This window comes from Dryobates pubescens, chromosome 2 (assembly GCF_014839835.1).
Source record: "Dryobates pubescens isolate bDryPub1 chromosome 2, bDryPub1.pri, whole genome shotgun sequence".
Classification (NCBI taxonomy): Eukaryota; Metazoa; Chordata; class Aves; order Piciformes; family Picidae; genus Dryobates; species Dryobates pubescens.
The window spans coordinates 9985882-10004333 of record NC_071613.1 but is presented as its reverse complement, the minus strand read 5'-3'; the positions used below and the strand labels follow the sequence as shown (position 1 = coordinate 10004333).

General features: G+C 45.4%; 1 protein-coding gene across 3 annotated transcripts in view; it reads left to right on the top strand.

Annotated features, from left to right (window-relative positions):
• The first annotated feature begins 2787 nt into the window (after positions 1 to 2787).
• Positions 2788 to 18452, top strand: part of CDC42BPA (CDC42 binding protein kinase alpha) — a 192699-nt gene continuing 177034 nt past the window's right edge. For all 3 annotated transcript variants that reach the window (XM_054169969.1, XM_054169985.1, XM_054169978.1), the window contains exon 1: positions 2788 to 3018. In XM_054169969.1, coding sequence (XP_054025944.1) covers positions 2823 to 3018 — 196 coding nt within the window. In that variant the 5' untranslated portion in view covers positions 2788 to 2822. The remainder of the gene's footprint in view (positions 3019 to 18452) is intronic.

Sequence of the window (18452 nt, the reverse complement as noted above, 5' to 3'; positions counted from 1 at the left end):
AGAAAGTTCTTCACAGAAAGAATTGTTGGCCATTGGAATGTGCTGCCCAGGGAGGTGGTGGAGTCACCGTCCCTGGAGGTGTTCAAGAGGGGAATGGACATGGCACTTGGTGCCATGGTCTAGTCGTGAGGTCTGTGGTGACAGGTTGGACTTGATGATCTTTGAAGTCTCTTCCAACCTTAGTGATACTGTGATGCTATTGGAATGTGCTGCCCAGGGAGGTGGTGGAGTCACTGTTACTGGAGGTGTTCAAAAAAGGACTGGACATGGCACTTCAGGCCATGGTTTAGTTGTTATGAGGCGTTAGGTGATAGGTTGGACTTGATGATCTTTGAGGTCTTTTCCAACCTGGTTGAGTCTATGGTTCTAAGTGGGTCTTTTGTTTGATCATGTTGTGTATTTCATCTTCATGGTCTGTTGATGTTAATATCTGGTAAAAAAGGCATTACACAGATGCTTACTATGGGAATACCCAGCTGAGAGTTTTGGGTTGGTTACTGAACTGAGGAGGTTTTTGAGCTGCTTTGCTCCCTGGAGTTCCAGCAGATGCAGGACTTCAATGAACTTCACCTAGAAGTGGCAGTGATCCTTGGGGTCCTTCCTCCCGTTTCCTCTGACTTCTGAGGAGGGTTGGGCTCACGCAACATCTTGATGTGCAGATGACATTGAATCCCCCGTGGTAGCCACAGAACACCACAGCATTCCTCACAGGTTCACAGAGGGCAGCTTCCACCATGTGTGGCCGTGTTCTGCCATTTTCCACCTCGGAAGCACCCGACGATCCTGTTGTTCTCCCCGGCTATGGGGCACAATGGGCTCCCCGGTTGAGAAGGCACTTCACAAGGAGGGTTTACTTGCTATGAAGCACCGGAGTACCCCTCACTTTTACAGTCCTCGCAGGTGAGGGAGATGGACTTCGTGTCTGCACCTGGAGCTCGCTGCTGAAAGGCTCTGCAGGGAAAGCCCCAGAAACGCCTGGCCAGGCAGGGCACAGCTGCCGCTGCCCTTCGGCCTTAATGAAGCTGTGCTCTTTAACGGAAGCTGTAAGCGTCAGGAGATGAACCGCAGCTCACTGGGGGGAAACCGGGCCGGGGGGAGCCCGCGACAGGAAACGGCTGCGGTGAGGAGGCGACTTCCCTCGGCGAGCTGGGTAAATCCACGGGGGTAACCCCGGCCTGGCCGGGGGGTCGGCTCGGGGCAGCCCAGCCAGGCCCGGCCCGGCGCGGCCCAGCCCAGCCAGCGGCGGAGCGGCCGCAGTGAGCGTGGCGTTGCGCGGCAGCCTCCCCTCTCTTTCCCTCCCTCCGCTCCAGTCCGTCCGTATCCCTGCATTCCCTGCTGCAGCACACCCCCTTCCTCTCTCCTCCCCTCAATCCCAGCAGTAGCGGCGGGCCCGGGCTCGGCTCCTCGCGCTGCGGCGGCGCTCGGCGGCGGCTCCCCTCCGCCGCGACCGCCATGTTGGGCTGGCGCGAGATCGGCGGCAGCGGCTGCGTGTGACCGCGGGAGGGAGCGAAGGAGAAGAGAGAGAAGGAGGGAGCGGCGGGGCAGAGGAGGGCGCGGAAGCGGAGGGAGGGAGCCGCCGTTACCCCTCCCCGCCGCCCCGCGCACGCACACACCCCGCACACGCACCGCGGGAGGATGCCCTTTGCCCGGGGGGGCGAAGCCGGGAGAGCATCTCGCCGTCGGGAGTGAAGCCACCACTGCCGCCGGGGCCTCCCGGCCCGCAGCGGGGGACGCCGGCGCTTCCTCTCCGCCCCAGGACGCACACCCGGAGGAGGAGAAGGAAAAGGAGGGCGCCGTCTCCGCAGCAGCGGCAGCAGCCATGGGAAGGATTTGACAGGATCGGAGCGCTTCGCAGTCGCCCCGCGGCGGTGCCGGTGCGTCCCGCCCGCCGCCCGTTGGCGCAGCGCAGGAGAAGGGCGCGACGATGAAGACTTTAGTTTTTTTGAATCACTGAAAAGCCTTAAAAGGAGACTCGGTAAGGAGGAGGAGGAGGAAGGGAAAGGCTGCCCGGGGCAGGACGTGGCTGCGCCCTGAGGAGGGGCGGCGAGGGGACCTGCGCCCCACCCCCACGGCGGGCGCGGTGGCCGGCGAGGCGCTGCCCGGCGGGCCGGGGCCGCGGCCGGGGAGGCGGCGGTGGGGCTGCGCGGCCCCCTCCTTCCTCCCTCCCTCCCTCTCTCTCTCCTTCCCTGCCGGTGTGCGCTCGCTTTCTTCTTCCTCTCGCGTGTGTAAATATCCAGATCTTTCCCCTTGCCATCCGTGCTGGGAAGGGAAAGGCCGGTGCGAGCCGAAGGGGGCTGCTCGCCTGGAAATGCTGCGGCGGGGGCGCGCCCCGGATCGCGCTGCATGCTCTGCATTGTGAATGCAGAAGACCTTTGCCGATAGCCAAGTGCGTATGCTGCGCGCACCCTGAAATCGGTGTCAGGCAGGCTCGGCTGAGTCGAAGTGCAGTCATCATTATTAAAACATCAGGAGTGGCCGTTCCTGTCCTCTCCTCCATCACCCCCCTTCTCCTTCTCTTACTAAGAGGATTTTAATTTTTTTTTCTTTTTTCTTTTTTTTTTTAGGTTAACTTAACAATGATGCCTACACAGATACATTACACTATATGTGTATATCTAAAACTTAAAAGGGTTTAGTTTCAGCCTGGGAAGACGGAGGTGGGCTGGAAATTAAGCACCTCCAACAGTCTTGACACTTGTTAGAAATACTGTTGACTTCTTAAACAACAAAACCCTCAAAAGAATTTTTTTTTTCTTTTTTTTTTTTTTTTTTGGCGGGGGGGGAGGGCAAAGAAATAACAGTCATTAAAAAACCAAAAACCAATGCAAAGTGAAACAACCATGTCTGGAGAAGTGCGTTTGAAGCAGTTGGAACAGTTTATTTTGGATGGGCCAACTCAGACTAATGGGCAATGCTTCAGTGTGGAAACCTTGCTGGATATACTCATCTGCCTTTATGATGAATGTAATAACTCCCCTCTGAGAAGAGAGAAGAACATCCTCGAGTATCTCGAGTGGGGTAAGTTGGAATGTTTATTTTGTGTACATCCGTCCCTGTTCCGTTCTTCTTTGTATAATGTCTGTTATTTATGTGTAAGAGGGGATTGTTTATAAGTCAGTGTTTTACTGGGAAGTGTTATCAGCTTATATTGTAGATAAAACGTGGTGGTGGTGCTAAAAAGCAATCCCTATTGGTTATTTGTCTTTGAGATATGAATGTAAAACCTACATGATTCTTTTTCTTTTTTTCTTCTTTTTGACATGGGTCAGACTCTGGTACATGAGGCATGTTTGCCTTCAGGCCCAGCTGTTGAGTTTTGGTATCCTGAAGTTTCTGGGATTATAGAGCGGTGAAGGATAAATTCCCATGCCTGGATAAAAGATCACTACACAGTCCTGTGATTTGCATCAGTAGTCAAACCTATACTGATTTATAGTATAAAAGGTGTTGATCAACAAGAAAACCCTTCAGCTCTCTTAGACACAATGAGTTTGAAATGTCTGAACATGGAGAAAATTACATTCTCTTCAGCAAAAAATCATTGCTGACTTGAATCAGGTTGGTTTTCCTGATGAGGAAAACAAAGTTGAAAAGCAAAAGGAAGTTGTATGTCCCCCGCAGTACCCTTTCCATTTTCTTCCTTTGTTTAGGGGAGACAGGGTATTGAAGGATTTTCAGGGTATTGGAGGATTTTTGAATGAAACAGGTGAATGAGAGTGTTCCAGCTCTTCCTAAGATGTCACAGAACTGGTTGTCTCTGTGTTTCTCTTTGTAACTAATTTTCTTCCCCCTCCTAAACATAGATGCAAAACAGAAGATGCAGTCTGACATGAGAGTGGTTACTGTATCTGACCTTCAAACTTCAAAGTCATGCTCCACTTCTGCATTTACATGCAAAACCATTTCCCACGTTTGTTTTGTAATATATACATCAGCAGGCCTCCTTTATTAAAAAGAATTTTTAAAAACCCACTTTTTTTTTTTTTGAAACCATGTAACAGGCACTTGATTAATTAGCTGGTTGAGCTCTTCATAATGAAGTCACTGAGGAAAGACATTGTTTTGATAACTGATCTAACAACTTGAGGCTGATAGGTGTTTTATTTTTGTGCTCCTCACTGTAGACATACTGACATGGAAAGGTCATCTGACTCAGTAATTAAGTTTCTTGTCCTGTTCATATCTTACTAGTCTTTGTTTTCTTATTATCTGGAGGAACAGGCTATAATTAATGTGTTCTAGCTGAGGAGGAAATAGTAATTAGAAGTGCTTCTGGAGAATCTTCCCCCTAAAACTGTCACTGGCACACAGGGGCTGTGCCAGACTGGGAGTATGTGGTAACTTCAAGGGTGTTTTGTGTGTGGAAACTCAGTGTAGTCTGCAGTGGATCTAGCCAGCTGATACCCTGTAAATAAAAATAATAAGGCAGTTCACCATATCTATATGGTAAGAGCAGCGGTGTGCTCAGGATATTTGGTGCATTTGGTGGTGGTTGTTTGGTGGATAAATGCGCCCTGACAAGGCTCTGACAGTAGCAGAAGATTTCTGTAGTAAACTTTACAGGCTGCTGATGGAAATAATACAGTGTTTTGGAAAGCCTGGAATAAGGTTTCTTGCTGGCTTATTCTTTTTCCTGTTAGTTTTCCATTCTCATGCTCCAGCTGTGCCTTAGCAGGACTCTTGAACTTCAGGCAAGACCAGTTCCTCCCATTTTCAGGGCTGAGTTGGCCAAGTCCCCTGTCTGCTCCCAGCCCTGCTATCGGGAAGTCTACCCTAAGAGCGTTGGGTTTCTTTTCAAGAGGGTTGGTGAGGTGAAATGGAAGAGTAATGGTTTCTAGTACTTGCTGTTGGAAATGTGCCTGTGAATGATGCCTTTATCATGCAGACACTCACACAAATTCTCTTCTGCAAGCCAGCCCTCCTAGTGAAACTAGCAGTCTCTGGCATGTTTGTTGAGATCAGGGAGTTGGCAAACCAGGATTCTCACAGAGGTAGGTACCCTGCAGTGCTTTGGTTCAATGAAGTTACTAAGGGTACCCTCTTCTTTGATACAGTTGTGACCTTGCATATCTCTCTTCCCCCAAAAAGGGAAACAATGCAAGTTGTTGATAAGGAAGAAGTTACATGTGGTTTTAAAGTCTGAGATGTGCCAAGTAGTGGTAGAAGTGGAAGGATGGCAGCCAGAAACTGTAGGCTCTGCCCCTGCCTCCCTCAGTGACTCAATGTGGAAGGGCTTTCAGCTGGTTTTGGTTTTTTGTTTTATTTGTTTCAGTTTCCCTTGTTAAAGAGTAGGGAAAATGCCACCAGTTTTGCACTAGGGAGTTCTGAGATCTGCTTTATGTGAAGCACTCCTAGTTTTGGATGTGCTGTATAAAATAATATGCACTAATTTATTTCTCCCATCAGTGATACAAAACTTGGTGCTTGGTATATCTGCTGGTGGAAGCCAGTTGGTTGCTGTCTTCCTTGGAAACACATTTGCTTTATTACTATGAAGAGTGCAGTCTGAGCTTATTGGAACTGGTTTTAGGATGGTATAAAACTGATGTCTTTTGTGCATTTACACATTGCTAAGTACCAATTTACTCCTGAGAACTGTTCATCATCTTGAGCTTAAACTGCTTGTAAAAAATTATTCTTTGCAGAAGCAAATCAGATTTATTGATACAGCTGTTTGTTTAAAGATAAGGCTAATAAATAGGTGTTGGCTGATCACAGATTTGTCCTGGGCAGCAATAATTTTCTTCTTGCTTTTCAGTGGTGCAGTTTTTAGGTGCTGCTGTTTGGTTTTGAGGTGGGGGGGTTAGGGTTTTGGGTTGGGGAGTTTTACATGGATGTGTATCCACGGGTGTTCTTGGTCTGAGATGTTACCTGCTTTATTTCATGTAAGAGTTAATATCAGTAGAACATTCTTAATTTTGGAGCGGGGAAGGGTTTAGGGGGTATTCTAGCTTGGAAAAGCTGATGTGGTCTTAGTGACAACCATGTGACTGCTGCTATATTTAGGGGAATTAAACCATTTCATGCTCTAGTCCTTGGATCTTTTAGAACACTTTTAAGCACTTACTATCTGGATCTCTAATAAAAAATAAAGCAGAGTGAAGCAGTTCAGCATCTAAATGGGCAGTTCATCTTTTGGTTTGAAGTTTACAAGTTTAACTCAGCAAGTGGAGAAAATGGGTCTCTGCAACATCAGGATGAGTTTTACCTTATTTTTTTTTGGTAGGTTTTTAGTCTGTCTGAGGTGCTTGGGATTCATTTGACTGGTTGGAAGTGTTGGGTTAATTATCCTGTGATTTAGAATCTGCATTAGTTCTAAAATACTTTTTTTCTACTGAAAGTGGAAATGTAATTTCTTTCTCTATTGTTATCATTAGTTTTGTGACACGCAAATAAAAGGATTTGGTTTTGTTGGTGATTTTGGGGTACTTCAATTTTTATGGAGGTAGGCGAAGACAATCACAGAAACAACTATTTTGACTTCAGAAGGTTAAATCCTGCCCAGAGACAGGGCAGGAGGCAGTGGGTGGAAGCTGAGGCATAGGAAGTTCCATGGAAACATGAGGAAAAAATTTTTCACTTTTTTTTTTTTTTTTTTGTGAGGGTGACAGAGCACTGGAACAGGCTGCCCAGGGGGTGTGTGGAATCTCCCTCTCTGGAGATATTCAAACCCTACCTGGATGTGTTCCTGTGTGATCTGCTCTAGGTGATCCTGCTCTGGGAGGGGGGTTGGACTGGATGAGCTTTCGAGGTACTTTCCAGCCCTTAAGATTCTGTGATCATGGTGTGTTTTGAGCTGATGGAAAGGAAATGGAATGTTTAGGTTAGGCTCATCCTGTGTATTTGATGCTAGTTTCAAATTTTGTCTCTATTGATAGTTGTAGTTGTGATTTAGAAAAGGGTTTGTTTAATTGTAGCAACTTGGAGCTTACCCGGAAAAGCTGGTTAGAAAAGAATTCCAAGGACTTTGCTGCTGCTTCTTTTCCACAGTGACTCAAGACTGTGAGGGGAGGTAATGAAGTCTGATAAACTGAATTTGAAAGAAAAATCAGAGCAATGGAAGCTTCTAGACATGTTTTTGTTCTGGGAAGACTCCCTTTGCAATGGTTGTGGTACTTGAACATCTCTCCTATGATGAAAGACTGAGAAACATGGGGCTGTTCAGTTTGGAGAAGGCTGAGAAGGGATCTGATTGATGTCTATCAATATCTGAGGGGTGGTGCCCAGTGATAGGACAAACAGCAATAGGCACAAGCTGGAACACAGGAGGTTCCACCACAGCATGAAGAGACACTTCTTTATGGTGAGGGTGCCAGAGCCCTGGAGCAGGCTGCTTAGAAAAGTTGTGGAGTCTCTTTCTCTGGAGACTTTCCAAACCCACCTGGATGTGTCCTTGTGTGACCCGCCCTAGGTGATGCTGCTCTGGCGCGGGAGATGGACTGGATGATCTCTGCAGGTTCCTTCCGAGTCCTAACATTCTGTGGTTCTGTGACTCTAATTAGAATTGATTTTAAACAAGAACAATGTTAGTGTGCCTTGAAAGAAAACAAGAATAAACCTCAAAATGTGCAGAGAAACAAGGGAGAGAAGATGCAGGACACTGCCAATAGCATGCTGAGGTCAGTGACTTGTTTGAATCAGTCCTCTTACAGAAAAAATGTAATCTGTCCTTTAATGGAGTTTATGTTGTTTGGTTTTTTCTCTACCAAAGGAGGCTTTGAAAGATGGATTAAATGGTTCTCATTTCACCTGTAGCAGATCATCTGACATGTTTATTTGGTGCTGATATGTCATGGACTAGACTGTCATTGTTGCTCTTATACTTCTGCCATTCAGATGTGCAGCATCTCTTCTGGATGTTAAAAATGGTTCTATCACCATGAAATATATATTTATTTTTATTAAAGAGAGAGTTGTGGGGAGATTGTGTTTTCTTTCTGGTGATCTCTCTCTGTCTCTCAGGTTTTACCTTAAGAAAAATGGTTGTTCCCATTTTCCAGCTAGGCTTGTTTTTCAGTATTAGTAACAAAAGAAGACAACCGTGCTTCTAATTCTTGCACCTCTTTTATGTTACTCATCTGTTTGTAGGTCATGAAAGAATTCACAGGCATTTTCAGCTGTGAGTTGCTTGCAGTTTGTTTATGAAATGGACTGTTAAAAGAAATACTCCTTTAGGCCCTATTTTTAGCAGACACAGCAATAAAAGACTTAACACAACTTCATTAAGTGTTCCTTTTTTTAAAGTAGACTTTGGTGCTTAGTGCTATCTAAGGCTGGATTGATGGTCTGAGGCCAACTGTATGATGTCCAACAAGGCCAAGCAGCAGGTCCTGCACTTAGGTCACAGCAACCCCATGCAACACGACAGGCTTGGGGCAGAGTGGCTGGAAGGTAGCTTGGCAGAAAGGGACCTAGGGGTACTGTCTGACAGCTGACTTACTGTGAGCCAGCATTTGCTCAGATGACCAAGAAGGGACCAGCATTCCAGCTTGGACCAGGAATAGTGTGGCCAGCAGGACTAAGGAAGTGCTTGTTCTCCTGTACTCAGCCCTGGTGAGGCCCCACCATGAGTCCAGTTCTGGGCCCCTTGCTACAAGACAGACATTGAGGGGTCTGGGGCACGTCTGGAAAGGGGCAACAAAGCTGGTGAAGGGTCTTTTACACAAGTCCTATGATGAACAGCTGAGGATGTGGGTTGTTGAGTCTGGAGAAGAGGAGACTGAGGGAAGACCTCACTGCTCTCTACAAGTCCCTGAAAGGAAGGTGGGGTGAGATGGGTTCTGGCCTCTTCTCTCAGGTGACAAGTGATAGGATGAGAGGAAGTGGCCTGAAATTCTGGCAGGGGAAGTTTAGGTTGAAGATTAGGAAAAATATCTTTGGAACAGGCTGCCCAGGGAGGTGGTGGGATCACCATTCCTGGAGGTGTTTAAAAGATGTTTGGGCATGATCTAATTGTGTACAGGGAGATGTTAGGTTGTGGTTGATGATTTGAAGGGCTTTTCTGACCAGGCTATTCTGTGATCTAACCTTAGTACTATGGAAGCCTTCTGAAATGCATTTCCCATGAAAATTGCATTTGAAGAATTACAATTATTTATTTATTATTATTTTGGTCCTAAAAGTAGGAATACCTCTTGGTCTGATTAACATAAGTGAAAACAGTGATTAAGTTCTTTTGGGGAAAGAATGAGCATCCTGCTTGTCAAGGCCACTTTATGTGCTAAAGCATACAGCTGATTTAAAATCTGAGCTGTTTCACTGCCTGCAGTTGGAAGTATGTGTAGGTATGAGGGTCCACCCCTGGAGAAGTCCTTGTGGCATTCTTCAGGCACCCACTTCTCTCATTGTTCATGAGAACATTTCAGAGCTCGTTTTATATAAACTGCTTCTGTTCTATAGGTGCAGCTAACAATTAAATGATGAGAGAAGGTCCTGAAGCATGTCTAGAGGAGGGCCACGAGGGTGATGAGAGGGCTGGACCAACTCTCTTCTATGAGGACAGACTGAGGGAATTGGGGCTGTTCAGTCTAGAGAAGAGAAGGTTGCGAGGAGACCTTATTGTGGCCTTCCAGTATCTGAAGGGGCCTACAAGAATGCTGGAGAGGGACTTTTTAGGGTGTCAGAGAGTGATAGGACTGGAGGGGATGGAGCAAAACTAGACATGGGTAGATTCAGATTAGATGTTAGGAAGAAGTTCTTCCCCGTGAGGGTGATGACACACTGGAACAGGTTGCCCAGGGAGGAGGTGGAGGCCTCATCCCTGGAAGTTTTGAAGGCCGGGCTGGATGTGGCTCTGAGTGAGCTGACCTAGTGTGAGGTGTCCCTGCCCATGGCAGGGGGGTTGGAACTAGATGATCCTTGAGGTCCCTTCCAACCCTAACAATTCTATGATTCTTCAATGCTGTCAAGTAGAAACAACTTCACATGCCCATGTTTCAGAATACTGCATGAGCAGCTTTTATAGAGTTGCACTTTTATACCAAATGTATTGAAAAAGAAGGGGAAAAAAAAAAAGGCAGCAGGAAAATAGGTAGGAGAATGGATGCCTGTGCAGAACCTTACTGTTAGGTAGCTCTGTGTTTAACCTTAGTATCTTTTGAATTGTGAGCTTTCCCACATTTATTTGAATTTTGATTCTTGTCTTGAACAGAGGAAAGTAATTGCTGTTAAGTTCATCAACATTTCTGATGTGATCAAATGAGCTGTGAGACCATGCAGTTAATTCCACTTGCTTTGCATTAGGGTTAAAGCCAATTTCCAGAGGCATTAACCCATTGTAACACATTTTGGTTCTCAACACACTTACAGCACACCAAGTCTATTAAACTTAACCTTCATTTCAAAATAAGGTGTTTTTTTTTTTTAAGGATGTTGTTTTTGGTCATTTTTGTTCTTCTGGCCTGGGGAAGTCTGGAGGTATTTAGAGGCTGCCTGATGTTTGTGTATTTAGGTTGAGTGACTTCTGTCAGTTATGTCCTTTTTATTGCAAAGAAGTATGAGTATTAGTTAGGTTTTTGTGTAAGCAAGCCATTTTCAGGAATTCTAGGAATGCCTTTATTCTGTGCAGAAATTCCTAGCATGCTTTGGTCTAATAGGGACAAATGGAGAAATACAATTATATGAGTTAGTCTGCTCAGTGGGCATTACAAACCTCATGACAACACAATAAATTCTCTGTTACTAAGCTATTTCCTGCTAAAGGGTTAATCTAACAGTTCATTTGTGGGAGGATTATAATTGCAAAATGTCCTGCTGAAGGTGTGATTGAATTCTTAACCTCTGTGTGTGCATGTACCTGATTAAAGTCCTAGGGTCCTAGAATGGTTTGGGTTGGAAGGGACCTCTAAATGTCACCAAGTCCAGTCCTGCTGCAGTCAGCAGGAGCGTCTTCAACTAGATCAGGTTGCTCAGAGCCCTGTCCAGGCTGACATTGAGTGTCTCTCGGGATGGGGCCTCAACTGCCTCTCTGAGCAACCTGATCTAGTGTTGCACCACGCTCATAGTGCGGAACTTGTTCCTAACATCCAATCTAAATCTACTTTTCTCTAATTTCAAACCATTGCCCCTCCTTCTATCGCTGCAGGTCTTTGGAAACAGTCCCTCTGCAGCCTTCTTGTATCACAGTAACTAAGGTTGGAAGAGACCCCAAGGATCATCAAGTCCAACCCCTTTAGATACAGGAAGGCTGCCCTAAGGTCTCCCTGGGGCCTTCTCCAGGCTCAGCTCTCCCAGCCCCCTGATCATCTTTGTGACCCTCTGGACTTGCTCCATCAGGTCCATGGCCTTCCTGTATGGAGGGCTCCAGAGCTGGATGCAGCACTGCAGGTGAAGTCTCACCAAAGCAGACCAAAGTGGCACAATCACCTCTCTCTGTTTGCTGGTCACACTTCTTTGGCCCTTCTCTCTCCTGAACTTTACTGAATACTCTTTTATAACCCATAGCATGTTATTACTTACCAGTGGCCTGAAAGAAGGGTATTTTGTTAGAAGGACAATGATCTGACTTGGCTCAGTTGAGTTTAATCCTTTGTCATCTATATTGGATATTTTTACGAAAAACTGCTTTTATTTTTGAAGATCTATATTATGTGGTGAGACTACACCTGGAATACTGTGTCCAGTTTTGGGCTCCCCAATTCAAGGGAAACAGGGATCTACTGGAGTGAGTGATTGGGGGAACCTGAGTATCTCTGCTATGAAGAAAGACTGAGAGCCCTGGGGCTGCTGGTTAGCCTGCAGAAGAGAAGGCTGAGAGGACATCTGATCAATGTCTATCAGTATCTGAGGGGTGGGTGTCAGGATGAAGGTGCTGGTCTCTGTTTGCTGGTGCCCAGTGACAGGACAAGGAACAGCAGGTACAAGCTGGAATACACAGTGTGTTTCACCTCAACGTGAGGAGAAACTTGTTTATGGTGAGGGTGACAGCCCTGAAGCAGGCTGCCCAGAGGGGTTATAGAGTCTCCTTATCTGGAGACTTTTCAAAACCCACCTGGATGTGTTCCTCTGTGACCTGCCCAAGGTCATCCTGTTCTGGCAGAGGGATTGGACTGGATCTTTTAAGGTCCCTTCCAACTCCTACTATTCTGTGATTCTATGAATAGTGGCAGAAAATAAAAGTGATTGAGTTTGAGTCATACCTGTGGCTGTGTAGTGAAAGACCAGTGTTGTTTTGAAATATTTTTGTGAATAAATTGGAAGTACAGAATTTCCAAAGGGGATGCATGCTGCTGCTCTAGAAATTAGCTTCCCCATTTTACAAGGGCTTGCAGTGATAGGACAAGAGGGAATGGATTCAAGTTGCAAGAGGATAGACTTAGACTGGAGATTAGGAAGAAATTGTTTCCAGTGAGTGTAGTGAGACACTGGAACAGGTTGCCCAGGGAGGTACTGGATGTCCCTTCCCTGGAGGTGTTCAGGCCAAGTTGAATGAGGCCTTGAGCAACTTGGTCTAGTGAGAGGTGTCCCTGCCCATGGCAGAGGGGTTGGATGTTAAAGGTCCCTTCCAACCTAAACCATTCTATGAATTTATGATTATCTCAATTTATTTTCTGAAACTGTATTCTCTAAATTATCCTGGATGTATCTTTGCAAAAAAATACCCTATTAATAGGATCCCTTTAGTGTTCCTTTACTGTAAAAAAAACACAAACCAATTACTATGTCCGTTGGCACAGAAAACTTCCAGAAGCTCTCGGTCCCTGTTGCCAAGCTGTAAAAGCTGACAGAGAAGAAGGTGCGGTGGGTAGCTGAGAGAATTAAAAGCAGTCTGGTCTAGTTGAGGATCCCCCTGCTGACTGCAGGGAAAGGTGGACTAGATGACCTTCAGAGGTCTCTTCTAACCCAGGCCATTCTATGAAAAGGCAAAGTTCTAGACTCTTTCAGGTTTTGATTTGGCAAGCAGGCATTCCCTCCATAAGCATTTGTACTTGTCTAATTTGATTTTGCTCTTTCTGGCTGAACAACCAGAATATTTTGTTCTCTTCTGTTCTAACTTAAGTCAACACATTTTAATATTTATTTTTTTTCTACAATCCTCATTAAGCTTGGAAATGCCACTAAAGTGGACTAAAATCTTGGGGGGGGGGGAAAAATGCCAAGTGATTTAGGTTCAGTCATGTGCAACCTTTTGTTGACTCCAAGAGTTTTTATTTCCCATGGTTTAAAGATGATACTTGATATAATAATAATAACTGCAAAAAATCTTCTGTTCAGAGAGGTCACTTTGCTTTATTTCTAGTAATGCAGCCTAATTAGGTTTACTGGCAGTCACCATGGATAAAATCCACACGAGGTGTATCCAGACTCCAAAGACTTTGTGTTTCATAATTCTTCCTTATCCGTATGCAGCCTTGCAGTTTGATTTCAATTAGTTTTGTTACACAATGCTGTAGGGTTTTTTATGATTGGGGATCACGTTTCTGAGAAGTTTTTGATGTGGATCTTGGAGATGTTATGAACTGGTGTATTTTGGAGGAGGAACTCTTGACCTTTTTAGATATATTTTGTTTATTGGAAATTGCCGAATGTTAGAGGTTGGAAGGGACCTCTAGAGATCATTGAGTTCAAGCAGGGTGGTCTGCACAGGAATGCATCCAGGCACGTTTTGAAAGTCTCCAGCGAAGGAGACTCCACAACCTCTCTGGGCAGCCTGTTCCAGGGCTCTGTCATCCTCATTGTAAAGCAGTTTTTCCTCATGTTGAGGTTGAAAACTTCTATAGTTAAGTTTGTGTCCATTGCTCCTTGTCTTCTAACTGTGCATGGCCAAAACCAGATTGGTTCCCTCCAGTTGACAGCCACCCCTTAGATATTGATAGGCATCGATCAGATCCCCTCTCAGTCTTCTCAAGACTGAACAGCCCCAGGTCTCTCAGTCTCTCTTTGTAGGGGAGATGCTCAAGTCCCCTAATCATCCTCTCTGTTGGACAATGAATGTCCAGGAATTCTTTTTGTAGAAAAACTAGGAGCGTTTAGAGTGGTATTACAAGAAGGACATTGAGGTGCTCCAGTGTGTCCAGAGAAGGGCAACAAAGCTACTGAAGGGTCTAGAGAGCAGGTCTGGTGAGGAGCAGCTGAGGGAACTGGAGCTGTTTAGTCTGGAGAAGCGGAGGCTGGGGGATACGTCATTGCTCTCTACAGCTCCCTGAAAGGAGGTTGGAATCAAGTGGAGGTTGGAATCAAGTGGAGGTTGGTCTCTTCTACCTACTATCAGGTGACAGGATGAGAGGAAATGACCTGAAATTTTGCCTGGAGAGGTTTAGGTTGAAGATTAGCAAGAAAAGGTGGTCAGGCTGCCCAGGGAGGTGGTGGGATCACCATCCCTGGAGGTGTTCAAAAGTCATGTGGACGTGGAAACATGATTTAATGGCCACAGTGGCATTAGGTAAACAGTTGGAGTGGATGATCTTGGAGGTCTTTCCCAACTGAAACAATTCTGTGATTAAGTGATTCCAATGAGGAGGGAAAAAACATTTGTAAATGTTAATAAGAGGAATAGCATTTCCTTCAGACATTGTGGGATTAGACCAACTATACTTTGTTACTTTTTCATTCAGTTTCTTTCCAGTCTCAGAAGTTCAGGCAAGGAGGAGTACTGTGTCCTACCCTGGAGCATGGAAGTTCTTCATCCTCAGAGTGGAGGATCCATGGGCAGTTTTTCTGTGTGAAGTGATTTTCTTTATTGTTTGTTTTTTTTTTTTTTTTAAGTATTCCCTCTCACTGTTGCCTTTGTTTCATCCTTGTAAGTAATTATTTTAGGCTTGTGTGACTGTCCTGCTTGTGACATGCTCTCACTTGCAGTGTAGGACCCACAGATCTCCATTTCTGAGTTCTTTCTCCTTTCCATTCTGTGTGTGACAGGTAATGTTATTCCAAAGCAAAGCTTTACCATACTTCCCTTCTCTAGGCCTGAGGTTCCTTCTCTTCCTTGCTTCCATTCTGTTGCTTTTCATCTAGTCAAGATCTCATTTTCTTCCTTCTAATACAAGGTAGGGATCCATGTGTCAGCCTAATCTTATCATGGGCAAAATCTTAGTTTCTGAATTTGGATTATTGGTTGGGGGTTTTTGTTTTTTTGTTTGTTTGTATTTTTTTCTCCTCAGTCTCTCCAAGCTGTCATGGTTTTGTTGGTCAGTTGTGTGTGGAGAATAGCAACAAAAAGCTGTCATCTGTATGTACCTTTAGGTGCATTCACAGTGTTTGTTGTATGTTTCTTATTAGCTTTGGAGTGTATCAGTTGATTTACTACTATGAATCAATTCTACTTGTAAGCTCTAGTAGACCTGGGGCCTTGGGCTGTTTGCTCTGGTTGTGAGTAATGAGAAATGGTGATCTGTTTTTACCTCTGTAGTGTAAGTATGAAGAGACTTCAGTGAGAGTATAGGTTTATCATTTTAAGGGTGGTAACGACTTTTACATGACTGCAAAGTGATTTAAGCAAATGTCATTTGTGCTGTGGGGACACCAGAGTCCCAAGGTATTTCCTGCTCCTTCTCATTAAAACTCTTTCACCTTTACCATGCTGCCCTTTGTAAATAAAGCACTGTGTTCTTTGAATGTTTTGCAGAACAAATAGTAACAAAAGGAGGAGGAAATAGGAGTTGGTATTTCACATGTAGCTCACTTGTTTTATCTTGGATAGGACCTGACTTGGTGGTGTCTGAAGGCTGGTAAACCCATTGGTCTCTGTTTTGCTGGGGCTTATGTGGGCAGAGGGACATAACTCTGCAGAAGCATGTTAAAATCTGCTGATGGGGTTGTGTGAAGAGATTGCCGAAGGGAGAGGGCTAGGACTGTGACAGCCCAAACTTCAGTGGCTTCACCTACTGTAGCTCCTGTGCTCCAGGTGTAGAGGCTTCCTCAGGTTCCTCCTGGCATCCAAGGAAGCTACAATTTGGAAGTGAATTTTGATGTTACCAGCTTTTTTATGATCATTTGCTGTGGAAACTCCTTGAGCCTTGCTGCTCCCTAGCAGTTTCCAAAACTTTTCTTCTTGCAATAAGAACTTTTCAGATGGTGAATAGGGGTCTTCAGAACAGCTGTCTGGTTTGGATGATGGGAAAAAGAAAGTGTTGATGTATTTGTGTGTTTTGTGGTATTTGACAGAGTATCACTCAGTCTCTTTAAACACTTCTCCTTGGATGTTCTGTAACTTAAAGACAAGGATCCTAGTTGGAACTGGCACCAGTGCTGCTTAACATCTTTGTCAGCAACATGGACAACCGGGTTTGAGGCATCCTCAGCAAGTTTGTGGGTGACACCAAGCTGTGCGGATCTGGTTGGTAGGCTGGACAGAAGGGATCCATCCAGAGGGACTTGGACAGGCTGGAGAGGTGGGCCCAAGTCATCCTGATGAAGTTCAACAGGGCCAAGTGCAAGGTCCTACACCTGGGTCAGAGCAATCCTAAGCACAAATCCAGTCTGGGCAAGGAGTGGCTCAAGAGCATTCTGGAGAAGGACTTGGGGGTGTCAGTTGGTGACAAAACTTCCCATGCTAGCAATGGTCGCTGGCAGCCCAGCAGGCAGCTGTGTGCTGGGCTGCATCCAAAGCAGGGAGAGCAGCAGCACCGGGAGGGGATTCTGTCTCTCTGCTCTGCTGAGACCCCACCTGCAGCACTGTGTCCAGTTCTGGTGTCCCCAGAATAAGAGGAACATGGATCTGCTAGAATGGGTCCAGAAAAGGCCACGAAGATGATCGGAGGGCTGGACCATCTCTGCTGTGAGAATAGGCATAGGGAGCTGGGGTTGTTCAGCCTGGAGAAGACTCCAGGGGGGCCTTAGAGTTGCCTTCCAATACCTGAAGGCATAGGAAGGCTGCAGAGGGACTTTTCATAAAGGTGTCTAGCAACAGGACAAGGGGGAATGGTTATAAGGTGAGAGATAGTAGGTTTAGACTGGATCTTGCAAAGTTGTTCTTCAGTACAAGGATGGTGAGACTCTAGAATAGGTTGCCCAGGGAGATTATGGATGCCCCCTCCCTGGAGTTCAGGGCTAGGTTGGATGAGGCCTCGAGCAGCTGAGTCTAGTTGAGAAGTGTCCTTCCCCATGGCACTCAGTTTGGAGTAGATGATCTCTAAGGTCCTTTCCAACCTAAACCATTCTGTGATCCTTAAACACGCTGAAATCCTCATAATATCTTGCTGCACATCGATTGTTGCTACAGCCTCAGTACTTTCAGCTGTAAAAAATGCTGAATTTGTGGCACTGAAAGATTCCAATGACATCAGACTACCATATAATTATTCAAAACATGCCTAATTTTGGTCCATGGAATCTTCTGAGTTATATTTTTTCCCCTCCCCCCCTTGAAGAAGCAGAATATCAATTGACAGTTCTTAGCCATGACAGCTTTTGTTCAGCAAAATTGTTTTATCTTTTAAAATCTAGGAGGTAAGCAAATGTTATTTTGGCTCTAAAAGAAAGCTACTTCGTTGTCTTGTGTATTTTATTTCAGAGAGGGCTTCCATCTTTTGGGAGTTTCCTTTGCTTTTGTCTTGAAATTATGTTTTGGGTTTATTTCCCCCTTTTCCAGTTCAATAGGTCACTGTCAGATCTAGTTAGATCAAATTAATTGACTTGTTTGGGGCTAGTATTTTGTCTGGTAAAATAAAGTAGTTTTGGTTTTAGCCCACTGATTCTGAAGTGTTTCAAAAGAAGACTGACTGATAGAGTCTCGTGGTGCTTTTCCTAATGGCAGGCTCCATTACTTGTTTTTCCTTTGACTTTAGATTTTCAGTTTGTTTCAGGCACCACCTTCTCAAGTTCTTTCTGGTTCGCTGCCCTTTCCCCCCCAGTGAAATCCTGCCCTTATGACGGCAGGGTACGAAGGTCGCTCTTAGCAGCGCTGCAGTGCCAGGAGTACAAAACCATTTCCTGTGGGAAGCGGCAGAGGAAATTTGCAGGAGATGGGAAATGAAGTAATTTGGGCCAAGTTTGAAGGATTTCTTCTTGGTATGCCAATAGTTTGTTGGTTGTTTTTTTTCTTTTTTAACACCACCTTGCCCCCACCTCCCTCTGAAAGCTTATGGCAGAATTTTCTTCAGAATCATAGAATGGTTAGGGTTGGAGAACACCTTTAAAATTTCCAGTCCAACTGCAACCCAGCTACCATGACCACAAAATTATGTCCTGAAGGCCCACATCCACAGCTTCTTGAACACCTCCAGGGATGGTGATGGGGCCTACAAGAAAGCTGGTGAGGGACTTTTTAGGGTGTCAGGTAGTGAGAGGACTAGGGGCAGTAGAAAAAAAATAGAAATGGGTAGATTCAGATTGGTTGTTAGGAAGAAGTTCTGCACCATCAAAGTGGTGAGACACTGGAACAGGTTGCCCAGGAAGGTGGTGGAAACCTCATCCCTGGCAGTTTTTAAAGGCAGACCGGATGTGGCTCTGAGCAGCCTGCTCTAGTGTGAGGTTTCCCTGCCCATGGCAGGGGGGTTGGAACTGGATGATCCTTG